The following is a 13921-nucleotide window of genomic DNA, read 5'->3' on the forward strand; positions in this document are numbered from 1 at the left end:
AAACTGAGATCGGGATGCTTGCCCAAAGAGAGAAGAGCTCGTGTGTGAACACCCATGCATCTATTCCCAATGTTATCAGGCAAAAGACACAATAAAAGAATAGCAGAGTTAGGGATAGAATGCCAAGTTCCCCTATCAATAATTATCAAAATCCCTCATTACCAGAAAGCACATATTTCTTTTCAAGACCAGTGTAGGAAATCTGCAATTGTTTGGGAACTGTAGTCAAGCAAGGGAACTTCCTGTGGCTGCACTCACAGCAAAATACTTGCCTGCCATGAAAAAAGTAATGGCCTCATTTTTGCAGGTGACAAGCACTGGCCAGTCTTTTTCCCTTGTTCAATTTTAAAAACAAACAGTATGGTAGTAGAAGGATTGCTTTTCTTTCTCACATAAGCCAGGATTAAGTATGCAGCAACATAACAGATCAAAAGGCTTCCATGGCAGCATTCTGATCTTACTGCCTGCAGTAAATACGATCCTGCTTTCCAACAACAGACATCAGCTGAAGTTTTCTCCAGGCAGAATGAGTTAAAGATGGAACACTAATCTTCACTGGAAATATTATTAACAATCTAACCTAGAACAGCATGCCAGAAAATTAAACATCTTCAACATATTTTCTGTTTCGGATGCCATATACCCTTGTCAGCAGAACAGCAACAAAAACCCAAATAAATTAAGTCATCTGTCAATCAGCTGGAACTCGTCCCATGATGTCATTGCTGAGAGCTGATTGAAACAGTAAGAGTGGGATTTTCCAAAAGCAAAACCAGTTTGAAAGAATGAGAATCCTTACTTGGGATGGTTGTCTTGAGCACTCCCGGAAATAACTCTCTAACACAGGATTAGGCTGTGGCTTCACACGTCTTACATTCTTTATACCCAAGGCTTTTGCTAGAGGTTTAGCAACATATCTGAAAACAAAAAGTATAAAAAGCTTTAGAAATACAACACAGTTACAAGACCTTGGCTGTTCTCATGCCAGGATATGAAGAAAACAAATTGGATGCAATTTCATCTGCTATAGAATGTGCCAGTGCACTGAGGAGAAAGGGATCTCCCTCTAGCTAATCCCAAGAGGGAACCACAGTTTATCTGCTGTCACACAACAAAGAAGACCCAAGGAATGCAGTTTGTGGCCATGAAATGCTGTTAAGCTCAAGGAAACATCCTGACTTTTGTGGCCATCAGAGGAGTGTTGGAGTTGAGTGAAGGAAGACCGGACGCTCTCTCCAGGTGAGCTCAGGCACTGCTACTGGGCAACTTCCTCCCAGGGGCAAAGTCCCTTGGCACCTTCTTCACTGGGCCACCACCACTGAGCCACACTGGATCCAGCCTGTGGCACACAGCCATTCCCTGGGACTGATGCATTCTCTTTCCCTTCCCTTTTCCAACCCAAATCGCTGCAGAGCACGCCAAAGGTTTTGCCTTGCTGCTTGTGCAGGGTGTTCAGGAAAGGCCCCTCCTTCCTGCTGCCATGAGCCATGGATTCCTCATTACTCAGAGCAGTGGTCAGCTTTCCCCAGGCTCACTGCAGCCAGATGTGTGGGCTAATTACCCTCAGCACTGCAGTGAGACACATTGGGAATGGTTATGAACATATGATCCAAATTACTTTTATTTCCAGCATGAATGATCTTATCTGCTTCTGGTTTAAGTCTGTCCAACTTAGGACATTCCAAATTTCCTCATTCTGTCCTGAAATAATTACAAAAACCTACTAATCACATCTTTTAGAGGAAAAAGAAAAGAAAAGAAAGCAAAAAAGGTACAAATAAGTCAAAACACCACAAATCTTAACAAGATTGTAGCTTTCTTCTGGGGAGCCAACCTCTGCCTGTCCCCTAAGATTCCAGCTGCAGAAGCAATCCATTTTTTGGTGCCAAAGTGCAGGGGAAAAAAGCAACTAGCTTTACTAGATCTGCATAAAATATTCACATGAAACTTTGAGATCCCTCCAGTCTGCTTAGCTTGGCCAAAGAGAGACACCTGGGGTCTATCAACCTCACACAAATGTTCTGGTGCAGGACCAAGTGAGAGGTTTGGTTGAGAGGACAAATCTCTCAATCCTTCCACTGAAAGAGAAAAAGGAAGCCCAAAAGGTTTAGAATGAATTGTATCTCTAGTGAAAGGAGATCATCAGAAGCATCCAAATGCTGCTCTAGAAAAGCTGGATAGAAATATTTCCCTTCTGGATTGGGCCACAGCCACACGTACCTAATAATGAAAATATTTCCCCATTTTTCACCTGCTGTGTTATCTGTACTAGATCTTCCTAGTGAACCACCAAACTAATCCTCCTTTATAAAACATAACATTGATCTACAGATATCTCACTTTCAGCATTAATGAGGATTAACATTAGCATCAAATTGCATTTCCCTTTCTTACCTTTCACTGAAGAATCGGATGATCAGCAATACAAAAGCGTATGGGATTGTGACATACAACTGATGTGGTTTGGGAAACACAAGTCCATCACGGTCTACAAAATCTGCCCATGTGCAGTTGATGGGCATCCAGATATTCTCCCACCAGAACCAGCTGTTGAGTGTCTTTAGTATGTGTGCCATGCTGAGTAAATAAAGAGAGAATTTAATTTATTCCTCATGTATTAAAGAGAAAATGCATGAAAAAACCCCATATTGAGCCTTTTTGTGTAAAGTCAGTAAAGTCAGTGTTCTCAGGGGAAAAAAAATCATACAGGAAATTAAAATCCTCTTGGTTTAGACCAAGGAGGTGGGATTATAAACCAGCAGAAGATAAAATAATAAAGCCAAATTTTGATCTGATATAAAGCAATACAGGGCCTTTGAAATGTGCACAGGGAGGTACCTGCTGCCTCCTTCCAGTCACTCACACTGCACTGCTGAGTACCTGGTCAAATCTCCTGCAACACTCATGTATTATCTATCATATTCATACTAATGAGAACTGATCTTCCTGAGGCTGCCTTTATAAATTAAATGTAAGTGGGAGGAAGAGTGGAAAACAGATGAGAAGGTCCAGGGTGTGCCTCAATTCCATAGTAATGAGGACATTGTACTGATGAATTACTGCTGTCTAATATGCTAATGGAAATATACCCTGATTTTGCAAACACCTGTGCACAGGAACAAGTGGGAAAAAAATTACAGTGCATAGCAAGCTTTTTCTGGGAATTGCGGGAAATAATATAATTTAACTGTGACCAAAACCTAGATCAGGAACAAATGTCTAAAATAAGTCCTGGAAGGAAAAAAAATTCACTTTGACTAAAGTATTTAATTCTTGCAAAAGCCTCCTTTTTAATTTTTGCAGTCTACATTATATATTTAGAAATTGCTGTTCTCTCTTATTTATTTGTAAAGACTTCACAGTACAAATAGGTTATATATCCTATAAAAATATCCTAATGTTGAAGAAAAATAGAAGTTACTATAACATTTCCCATAAGGCTGAAACACATAATTTTTCCATGATTTCTAGGAATAGTAAACTTGAAATAAATTATTTCATTGAAACATAGACTTGATGAGGAAACAGTTGAGCTGGGAAGATGATTTCAACCAAATCTTTATCTCATCAGAAGATCTCCCAGCAATATCTCTGTACAGGATCATGAGTTGTGATCAAACCATGTCAAGGTCAGGCAGCACTTCAGCCCTTGCCATGTTCTTCCAGGGAACACAGGGTTTTAGTTGTGAAACATCTTCCAGGGTTTTAGATGTGCCTGCATCTGGCTCAGGACACCATGCCCAGAGCACCCCAGGCCCAGACACAGCTTTAATTAACACTGGAGCCCATGTTAATTAACAGCCAAATAGCCATTGCTGGTCCACAATGGGCTGTTTCCACTAAGCTTGGAGCAGCTTTGTGAAACAGTGACCTGCACCCATCAAACAGAGCTGGTTAACAGCACTGCAGATCCATTGACTGGCCAAGCACAGTAGCCAAAATTGAACTATTAATAACCCAGCCATTTAATCTTTTTAAATGCAGGAAGGGGACAGTAAAAACCTCCTCAATGAATTGTGTGTGTATAAGCAAATGTAAAAATAAAGGAGGGGGAAATCACAATTGTTCCTGAGAGACTTTATATGCCAAGTTCCAGCCTAGAGCAATGTTTTACTGCTGCATTATAAACTCCTGGAAGTGGGGATTTATGCTGGGGCTGCTAACAGACCCTAAACAGCAGCTTGCAGGCGCCATCCTAATGAAGCAGGGCTGTGAAACATGACATTTTGGGTCAGACAGAAAGGCTTGCAGACAATAGAAGACCAAGGGAGAGGCTTGTTACACAGTTCTGGTTCCTAATATATCTATATTTTTTAGCTAGACTGTGCACTGCAAGCTATCCCATCTGTAATTAAAACAGGCCAGTCTGTTAAGGCACAGTGGAAGGAGCACTCACAGTTGCCTTGTGGTCAGATGGGCTGGGGCTGAACATGCACCCAAAACATTTAAACCTTAGAAAAGCCCAGTAGTGCATATTTTCTTATTGGATTCCTGGGATTTCGCTAATTGATGGTTTTCTTCCACACATGGATGCCTCACCATATGATTACCTATTAAACTAGTTAATATAGCACTATTAAACTAAGCTCATAAGTACATGCCTAATCTTAAAATAGAAGGGGATTCTGGGATTTGAGGTCTGATCCAGAGTTCACATATTTCAGGGGAAATCTTTCCTCACAATCACTAAACAGATTCATCAAAAGGTGGGTTCTCTGAAACTCTTCCTTCTGTAATCCCTGTATTTGTACCAGGACTGGCCCATGAGGGTTAGACCATCTTTGAGGAACATTGCCCAAGTGATTCTGACAAAACCAATGATGAGATTCCAAATCTGTCTGCAGGCTGTTCTTAAGTTTCATTATCCTTAAACTGGATGTTTTCACTGCAGCAAATCAGGCAGCAGCAGGGAGCAGCTCTGGCCACCAGTGCCAGTGCTGGGATCAGGCTGGAGAAACTGGATTTCAGAAGTAGATGGCTTTTTACTTGCACAAACTGTCACAAGTTTTCTCCCCTGCAAATGCTGCTTTCAAAGAATAGGCAGCAGATGCAAAGGTCAAGCTTGGCCTGATTTGGGACCAGCTCTAACTAAAAACTTTAAGTCCTACCCAGCCTAAAGCTCCTATTGCTGAATGCTGAGCTCAGAGCTTCTCCTCACAGCCTGTGGAAGCACCAAGCAAGCAGGAGTGAGAAGTCCAGCAGTGAGTGACTCATTCTGCCCAGCCTAGGGTGAAAAACCTCTGCTTCTTCCCAGATCCCTATCCACAGACCAGCACTGCCAGGAGCACTTCCACTGGAAAAACTGGAATTCTTGCTCTGGAAAGGGCTAAAAGTCAGTCAAAAATAAAGATATTTTTTAAAAACTGAAGGTCCTCTGCACCTCGGGGATTAAATACTCCCAGTAAAGAAATCAAATCACCTCTCTGCTACAGAAGGATCACCTCTGTAGCTTAATCTACTTTTAATGGGCTAGTGCAAAACAGGAAAATCAGGAATGATTACTTCAGGAACTGCATCCTTTATAATTAAAGGAAAGCCCACACAGTTGGCAAGTACCAATGTGAAGTTTCTTTCAAAGTGCTGTTTCTTGGATCCTGGATATATTCAATTAAAAAAGCCCTCATATTTTTAATGATATTAAGCAAAGAAAAAATAAAGGGGCAAATTTGAGGTTGACAAAAGCTGTGTGGCTGCATTTTGCAAAACAAATTCAGGAGCTGCTTTGAAGTGGAATTTCTGGCTGCCGTAGTCTGAGGAATTAATAAAAAGAAGCTGAGCCAAAGCTTTGATTGTATTGCCTGTACAAAAGCTCTTGCTTGAAAACTGCATTTGCAAAGCCAGGACTAAGAGAAGGAGATATCCAGGTTTGCAGGATGTATTAGGAGGATTTCCTATCCTTATTTACTGAATAAATTACAAAACCCAATGGATAAACAACACAAACATGCAAGTGAACGTAACCTTAATTCTCCTAAGCATCCCCTTTGTCTCCTCAGTGAGGCTCCAGAGGTGTAACAGGGAAAGACTGAAATCAGCAAAAAGCAAGAAGAACATAATTCTCCTATTCCCCTCATAATATGGCAAAACTGGCAAAGCTGGTGCAGTGACTGTTGGGAAAAAATGAAGCCTCAGATATCAAAAGAGATAGCAAAGCTGTTCATTCTCAACATGAAATAAAAGTGGTTTAAAAGAGCAAATAAAGATCAGATCCACCGTATCACAGGCTTTGGTTTTGCTTAAGACTCAGCAATATTTCCAGGATTTAACACAGAAGTTTCAGCTGCAGATTTGTGTTCTGCTACAGACTTTTTTTTTTTTTTTTGACATTGTGTGAAGAATCCCAACTGCATCTACCACCATGAAACAGCTGAGCAGAGATGGGTCCTGCACACTGACCTGTGGTTTGTGGAGGAAGGGACTGAAGGAAGAATGTTGGATTGATGCTGCCACCTCTTTGCATCCTGTCTCACCTTGTTTGTGCCAGTGGGAAAACAGGATTCCAGTGGAATTCTGCACAACCTGAGGCAGGGGTGGCTGACACCTCTCCCAGCCCACACAGCAGCAGGGGCAGCAGAGAATAAAGGAGTTGCTGGACTCAGAGCTTCTTACAATGAAACCCCAAAATACTGAATTCAAACAGCTGAATTAAGATTGCTGTGAGAACTTTAACTTCACATTTACTCCCTGGCTTGTACAAATCTCAACTGTAAACACTTTAAGTGCCTCGTTACAGGGAAATTGCAGCATTTTACTTTTTACTGTTCTTTCACATTACCTTGTAACTTGGGTACTATACTGAGCAGGCAAAAATAGCACTTTGAATAAATCTCAATTAAGGTGGCAAGTGAGGTTTTATTTTTCCCTGTACTCTGAGAGGAAAACAAAACCACAAAAAAGTGAATCAGACTTCTCTGAAATAATTCATTTTCAGGGTGAAAGTCACCATGCTCTCCGTCTACTTAAAGGTAAATAATTTTTGAGCAGCTAAAATGGTTTCAGGTGATGGCAGGCTGCTGAGGAAAGTGAAATACAGTTCTCTCACTGTACAGTTACAGTGCAAACTATGTCCACTTTTAAGCTTTTAAAATCCATAACATGAACAGAGTGGAATAAAGAGCTATGAAATAACTCAAGTAACTGCAACGATTTTAGATAAAAAGTAGTTGTTGGAAAACAAACTAACCCTATCCAAGCTAGAGGTTCTTAATAGAGGATTAAGTCACAAAAAGTTTGAACCTAAAGGAACAACACTTGTTGCTTTGAGAACTTAGTAACACTTATCAGAATATAAAGAAAAATCTTTTAAATTATGAGACTTTTCTTCAAATTTTCACTACTGGGGAAAGATGCAAAAAGGATTCTTTTCTTGCAGCTTACCAAAGCTTTGTTTGAAATACAAACTTGAAGTCTAACTTAAAATGCTAAGCTACATAATGGAGATTTTACCAGAGCTGTGTCACTTATTTAAGGTGAGAGTTAAGGGCAGAGAAGAATTGAGCAGCACAGGGGACACAGAGGTCAGGACAAGCAGTGGGAGCACAGAGCATGTGGAGGCAGCAGAAGAGTGAAAAGCACGGAGGAGACCTGAGGGTGGAGAGGCTCTTGCCTTTTCCACCTCCAGTGAATGACTCAAGGTTTTAAATTAGCCCTTGGAAGGCAGGGAAGGGACAGGATTGGTGCATTTGCACTCTGGAGAGCTCTGTTTGCTAGAGAACCTTCAGCCATGGTGTGCACCAGGGGCTCACACTTGGCCATCTATTGATCTCCACAGCACCCTGAGCCAGCAGCTGAGCCAAGCCTGCTGTGCACCCCCATTCCCTGGGGTTCCCAGCTCCCTCCTGGTTATCCCTCCTCTGCAGTTCAACCTGCCCAGACATTCCCCACCCACAAAGACACCTGGAGGAGGAGCCAGAATGGAGCTGGTCTTTCATTATTTCAGCCACTTTGCCATCTTTTTCATGTCCTAACAAATGCAAGGGAAATTTTCAGCTAAAGCACAGCCTCTTCATCAGCCGTGGCAGCCAGCTGAAGGGCTGAGCTGGGAAGGTAGTGAAAAATAGAGATACATTGCAACAATATGATTGGGGTTCTTCCCTCTGAATGTTGTGGTGTTACTATGAAATAACCCTCTCTGGCAGCTTGTTTAGGTGTGTTATTTATAGCACAAGCTTCTTCAGAGCTTCAAAAGATAAGTCTTATAAAAAAAAGAAAAAAAAAGAAACACCAAACCTCTGTTAAACTGAATTTCTTAAAGGACTTTTTTTTTTTCTTAGCATTTTACATAGAAAAAATTTAGAAGTAGCTTTTACAAACTACTCAAATTCAAGGTTTTTTTTTTCTCTTATATAATCACATCTAAATAATTAGTTAACATTTATTCCCGTTAAGAAAATTTCCTCCCAGTTCAGAACGAAGTGCTGTTACAAGTACTTAACAGGACAATGGTACAAAAAGTAGAAAGGCAAAGCTACTACTGTAACCTGTATTGTCTTTTTTTCTTTCAATAGAAAGCAGTTCTCATAGGTTGGAATACTTAGTGGCAAAATATAAAATCTCATTAATGTCATTCCATTCTTTATCTGAAGACTACTCATAGGAGTTACTCTACTCTTCCCATATAAAACAATGTTAAAGACCAGCACATGCTGACAAATCAGGACACAGGCTGATGTGAGGACAGGGGGGAAAAAACCCAGCAAAATGGACCAGGGCAGGAAAAAAAGGGCAGGAAAAGGAACTCTTACCTTTCAGATGTTGCAGTCAAAGAGACCATAAGCACATTAGCAGGGAAGAGGCATCACACTCACTACTCTGACCGAGGTAAACACACCCTATCTCCAGAACCCTTTCAAATTCTTCTGAGACCCACCCAGCAAAGCTGCACTTCAAGATTTCTGACTGAAGGCAATCCTGATGTCATCCACATCACCCCGTGAAACTCGGCAGCAGCAGTGCCAGTGCCTTCCCTGCTCCTTTCAACACAGCAGATGAAGAAATGTTTGAAGTCACGTGGCTTCTGTTGCACGATGAGAATTTGTCTCACTGTAAATTGCTCCACACACACGGGAGGATGCTGAGCCTGCTGAGGGTGCTGAAAAGGGAGCACCAAAAACATCACTTCACTCTGACAGGTTTTACATGAAGTGTGGGGTTTTGAATAAAGTTAGAGAAAGGTTTCTACTCCTATTGAGCACTCTCAGCAGTACTTCCTGCCTCAATCAACTGATGAATGTTTTACAACAAGTGCTCCAGCTCCTCAGAAGATCTAAAACGGAATTTCTGAAATTCTTAAAGCAGAAGAAAGCACACACTGAACGTGTGTTTGGTTAGAGATACCATAGAAACATGGCAGTTTTACTTAACCTGATTGTTAATTTCTTTTCTAATTCCATGACTAAGCAATCAAGGAATTGAAAGTCATTCCTCAGCAGCTCTCCCCAGTTTCAAATAATAACAGCCTTCAGAAGTGCTGGCATTACTTTACATTCTGGTGGACACATTAATGTGGAGAAGAGAACCTCACAGAGGAGCCAGGAGCAGAGAACCTTTTATTAGCCTTTTCTTCCTGCTTGCAGTCAGCAAACAGCAACCCAGGAAATGGGACCAGACTTGTCAGAGTTGAGCCAAAGCTCCATCTCAGCCAGCACTCTGTCAGAAGGGAGCCAGGAGCAGATGGCTGTGGGAGAGCACAAACATGGAAGAAATACAGAATAGTAACTGGTAAGGCCTCGGTACTTTGGGGCTCCAAGACTTCTTAAACCACAGAAGGCATCTATGGGAATAACAGTGGAGAGGTTCCCTCCTGCAGGCCTTCCTTCCCACAACCCCTTTGGAGCATATTGAAACTTCCATCTGAATCTATAAGCCTGCCATGAAAGAAGATGTGACCCAGGCAATATCTGGAACCTCTTCATTTATTTCCCTTCATGAGAAAACCATGGGCTTCTTCATACAGCATTCCTTTAATTTTAGGTATTCTATCTTGCAGCTATTGCAAGTCTTTGGTCCTTCCATAGAACTGGGAGCAGTATTCAATAACCTGGTGCACCAGAGAAACATTAAACATGAAAGAGTATTTCAGAAAAGATTATGCTTTGGCTGCTGCTTTAAATATCTCCAAACTTTCCCACATCTGAATGAACCACTGCTGTGAACCAAGCAGAAGATTTAGGAACTCTCTGCCAATTAGGAAAGCCTAGAGCAAGCTGATTCATACATCACTTGGCCAATGCTGGGCCAGGAATGGAAGAGGTAATTGGCAGCCATACCTTTATTATGCTTAAAACCACAATTTCTTCACTGTTACAATAGATTGCAAAAAGAAAAAAAAAAAGTTTGGTTGACTGGAGTGAACATGGGACTGCTACAAAAGAAAAAAAGGGAACACATGTTTTTACACCCCTTTTGAGCAGCATTTGTTAGGCTGGCACCACCTACATAGGATATTATTACAAGATTAAAGATATTCTATGGTAAATAACAAGCTAATCATACCCCCTTGATTAAAGTGCCCACTGACCTTACAATTATCTCTGCACCTCCAGAGTGCTTATCCTTCAGGAGTCTTACATTTGAATGCTGCAAAGAAAAAATAAAAATCAAACCAAAAAATACCTTAGTCTGCACGTCTCACTGAGAAAGTAAAAATTTAGAAAGTTTAAGTGCTACTATTCCTTACTTGCAGCATAATATCTACTCATTAATTAGACACTTTAATATAACTAAATACAATAATATAACTAAATATAGCTAGATAATGGAGACATGCATTTGACTCAATTATTTTACATATCACTGGGAATTATGTATAAGTTCCCAGTAAAAAAAAGTATTACAACAAAGTAAGAAAAATTCACTTCTTTCAGAAAACGTCACAAAATGTGCCTCCTTCTTTTCCAGCAAGCTGAATTCATGTAATAAATTACAGTGAATCCACACTGTGGGTGTGAGCTTTCAGCTGAGGTTCCAAGCAGTTACATAAGAGAGTTTATAGTATTAGTAAACTTTCTCACTAGAGAAAACCCTCCTGGCAAGTCTTTGAGACTGTATTAAATCTTAAACTTCTAGAATCAGAGCTGTTGTGTGTGGCGGCACCTGCAGAGGGCGAAGAAAAAAAATCAAAACCCCAAAACCATCCCAAAAACCCCATAGGGTTTCTTTTGTTTCCCTCAATTAAAAAAAAAAAAAAAAATTCTGGAAGTAATGTGGGGAGCCAAAAATCAATGTTCTAAATATACTGTCTGTTAGTACCTAACAATTTTTGCTACCTGATTGTCTCAATGGCAGTGTTAATCAAATCTCAGTCATATGTATACATGGAGGAAAGGTAAGAATCAATTTGATCTAATAATCATTTGCCCTCTGAATTCTCTCTTCAAGGAGATGAAACCCATCTCCTTGCCATCAAGAATTCATTCAAGATTAAAGTAAAAAACCTTGACATTCCTGTTCTTTCTTCTCCTCAAGAATCAACAAAAGCCTGAAAAGGAATCATTCCAAGTCACATGTCACAGTATCATAATTCAAAACCTTGCAATCTGTAGTTTAAAAGCTAAGATCCTTCTTTTCACAGGAATTCACACCTTCTCCTAATATGCCAGCCTTCCCTTACATAAAAAGGAATGAAAAAGTCTCAAAAAGCTTTTTCCTCAAGATGTTTCTTCCTAGTATGACCTCATTCATAATCCAGATCCTTACAGGGAGAGGTTCACTAAGGAGAGGCTCGTTACTAATTAATTAGTAATGCCATCTGTCATAAATAAAGACTAAATATTTGATTTTGAATGCAGCAACCATTAAGGCAATAGGTATTTATCATCCACAAATGCCATTGCACAGGTTGAAATCATCAAATCAATTAAATCTTTCGAAATTATTGTTTCAGAACTTGATTCCCATGAATTTTAGCCAGAAAGAAAATTCATTACTTTGAGAATCTGGGCTTTAATAATAAGGAGGAAGATGACTTGGATGAAGTGGGTGAAGAGAGGATGTCAGGAGCAATAGTGGAAGGATAAAGTCAGTGCAGGGAAGGAACACTCTCTACTGCTGGTCCACTCTGCCATAGGCTTTGGACATGCCTTAGGAAAAAAGGCTCCAGGAAAAGACATGACCTGGGGACTGCCTTCCAAACAATTTCTCTCACACACTCAACCACCAAGGCCAGGAACACCACAATTATGCTCTCTTACAACCCCCTGGCTGTAGTCCATTTAAATTCTGAACACACCCTGTATCAATAAGCCTCCTGGACAGGAATTAAGAATCCTCTCCTATGCAGGGGCACAGAGATGTGATTTGCTGCAGAGTTCATGTGCTCACAGTTTGGTTGTGACATTCTTTATGCAAAATACTCATTGTTTTGTCTTTAAATTATCTTGGTGAGAAGGCTTTTTTTCCTTTCCCTTGATTTAGCATCAACTTGTCTATACTTGTCAAAATCCCTTTTCTGCTAACCAGAAACACCAGAAAAGACAAATATAACTGCTTATCTGCATAAGGAACTTCCACCAAGTTTGTCCCAGTACATTTGCAAAGGCAAAAGTCACGTTTTCCTCTCCACCTACAGCACTGCCAATTCACCCAAACAACACTCTTGTGTGCTGCCACTATCTGAAAATGCAGGAGAATAATTCACACAATCTTCTGGCTGCAACAATAAGAGATTTAACAATTAATCCAATCAACTCAGAGAGTTTCTTAAACCATTTCCAACAAGTTAGGAATAACATAGGATTAAAAAAAAAGAATCCTTGGAGCTGGAAGCACTGGTTTAACAACAGTATGAAAAGAAACCTTAACAATTTGTAACAACTTGCATGTAAAACAATGCTGCAAACATTGTTTGATTACAGTGCTGGGAGACTCTTGGAGCATCAATCTTTATCCACCCATAGAAAACATAAAATATGAGCATTTTCTTGGTGAAACAAAGCCAATTCCTTTGATGCTTCCCACTCAGCAATTCCCACTTATGCATCAGCTCTAAGTGACAATTACAGAAAATAGTGGCATCACACTGGTCAGTGATTTTAGCTGAGGTCAAGAAACTCTGCTTTAGAGGGATCAATGCTTTGCTGAAGGTGACCAAGTACTGGATTCTCCCTTGGGGAGATAAATAATTTTCTAAAAATTTGGTTGATTTTGGTATTTGCTGCTTAATGGGTCTTTGCCTGACTTGCACAGTAGCTGTAATGGTGTCAGCAGAAAAGCATGAATTTCATGATGAATATAAATCTTATCAAGGAAGCCAAGTACTAGAGGTAAATGTCCAGAAAGCAATTATTTCTGTTTCAGTTAAATCCCTGCATGAAAGATCTGTAGTGACAAAGTCACTCCAGAATCTGACGAATCCTGGAAGGTGACACTTGAAGATAAAGCTTTTTCCTTTCCAGCAAGGAAAGAAATGTGGAAATAGGATTTTGTCATTTATCTTTTTTACTTAATCAATATACATTCCTTTGCAAAATAGACTTCAAATTATTATTCATGTATTAATATGTGGCTATTACTTCCTCAAATGCTAAGACATTTGGAATGTGTTTGGAGTTCCACAGAAAATATTAATTTTTAGCTCTCAAGAACTAGGATGAGATGGAGTAGATACTTGGACAACTCCAATTAGCAGCTACAATTCCTGACAATTTCAGAATACGGACCTGCAAACCTTCCCAACCTTCCCTACAAACTTTAAGGAAGCCAACATTCAGCAGTGCTTGCTTTTGAGGTTGCTTGTGCTATTTTTTCTAACAATTCACATTTTTTTTTCAAATTTCCCTAAAAGGACACTGCTGATTGGCAAAACTCATGTTTTGCAGTACAGGGAAAGTAGAAATCAGAAACAAGTAAGGATATTGTAATTCTCCATGCAAGATTTTTACCATAAAATATATTTTATTCCTTCCATTCATGATGTAACCCA

General features: G+C 40.1%; 1 protein-coding gene across 7 annotated transcripts in view; it reads right to left on the reverse strand.

Annotated features, from left to right (window-relative positions):
• Positions 1-13921, reverse strand: part of CERS3 (ceramide synthase 3) — a 44313-nt gene that overhangs the window by 26949 nt on the left and 3443 nt on the right. For 6 of the 7 annotated variants that reach the window (XM_053987948.1, XM_053987942.1, XM_053987946.1 and 3 more), the window contains 3 exons: positions 10520-10578; positions 2395-2577; positions 800-917 (listed from right to left, as the gene is read on the reverse strand). In XM_053987948.1, the coding sequence (XP_053843923.1) occupies positions 800-917; positions 2395-2576 (300 nt within the window). In that variant the 5' untranslated portion in view covers position 2577; positions 10520-10578. Of the gene's footprint in view, positions 1-799; positions 918-2394; positions 2578-10519; positions 10579-11012; positions 11058-13921 lie in introns of those variants that run through there. The other variant, XM_053987947.1, reaches the window with a different exon arrangement.

Source organism: Vidua macroura, chromosome 12, assembly GCF_024509145.1.
Source record: "Vidua macroura isolate BioBank_ID:100142 chromosome 12, ASM2450914v1, whole genome shotgun sequence".
NCBI lineage: Eukaryota > Metazoa > Chordata > Aves > Passeriformes > Viduidae > Vidua > Vidua macroura.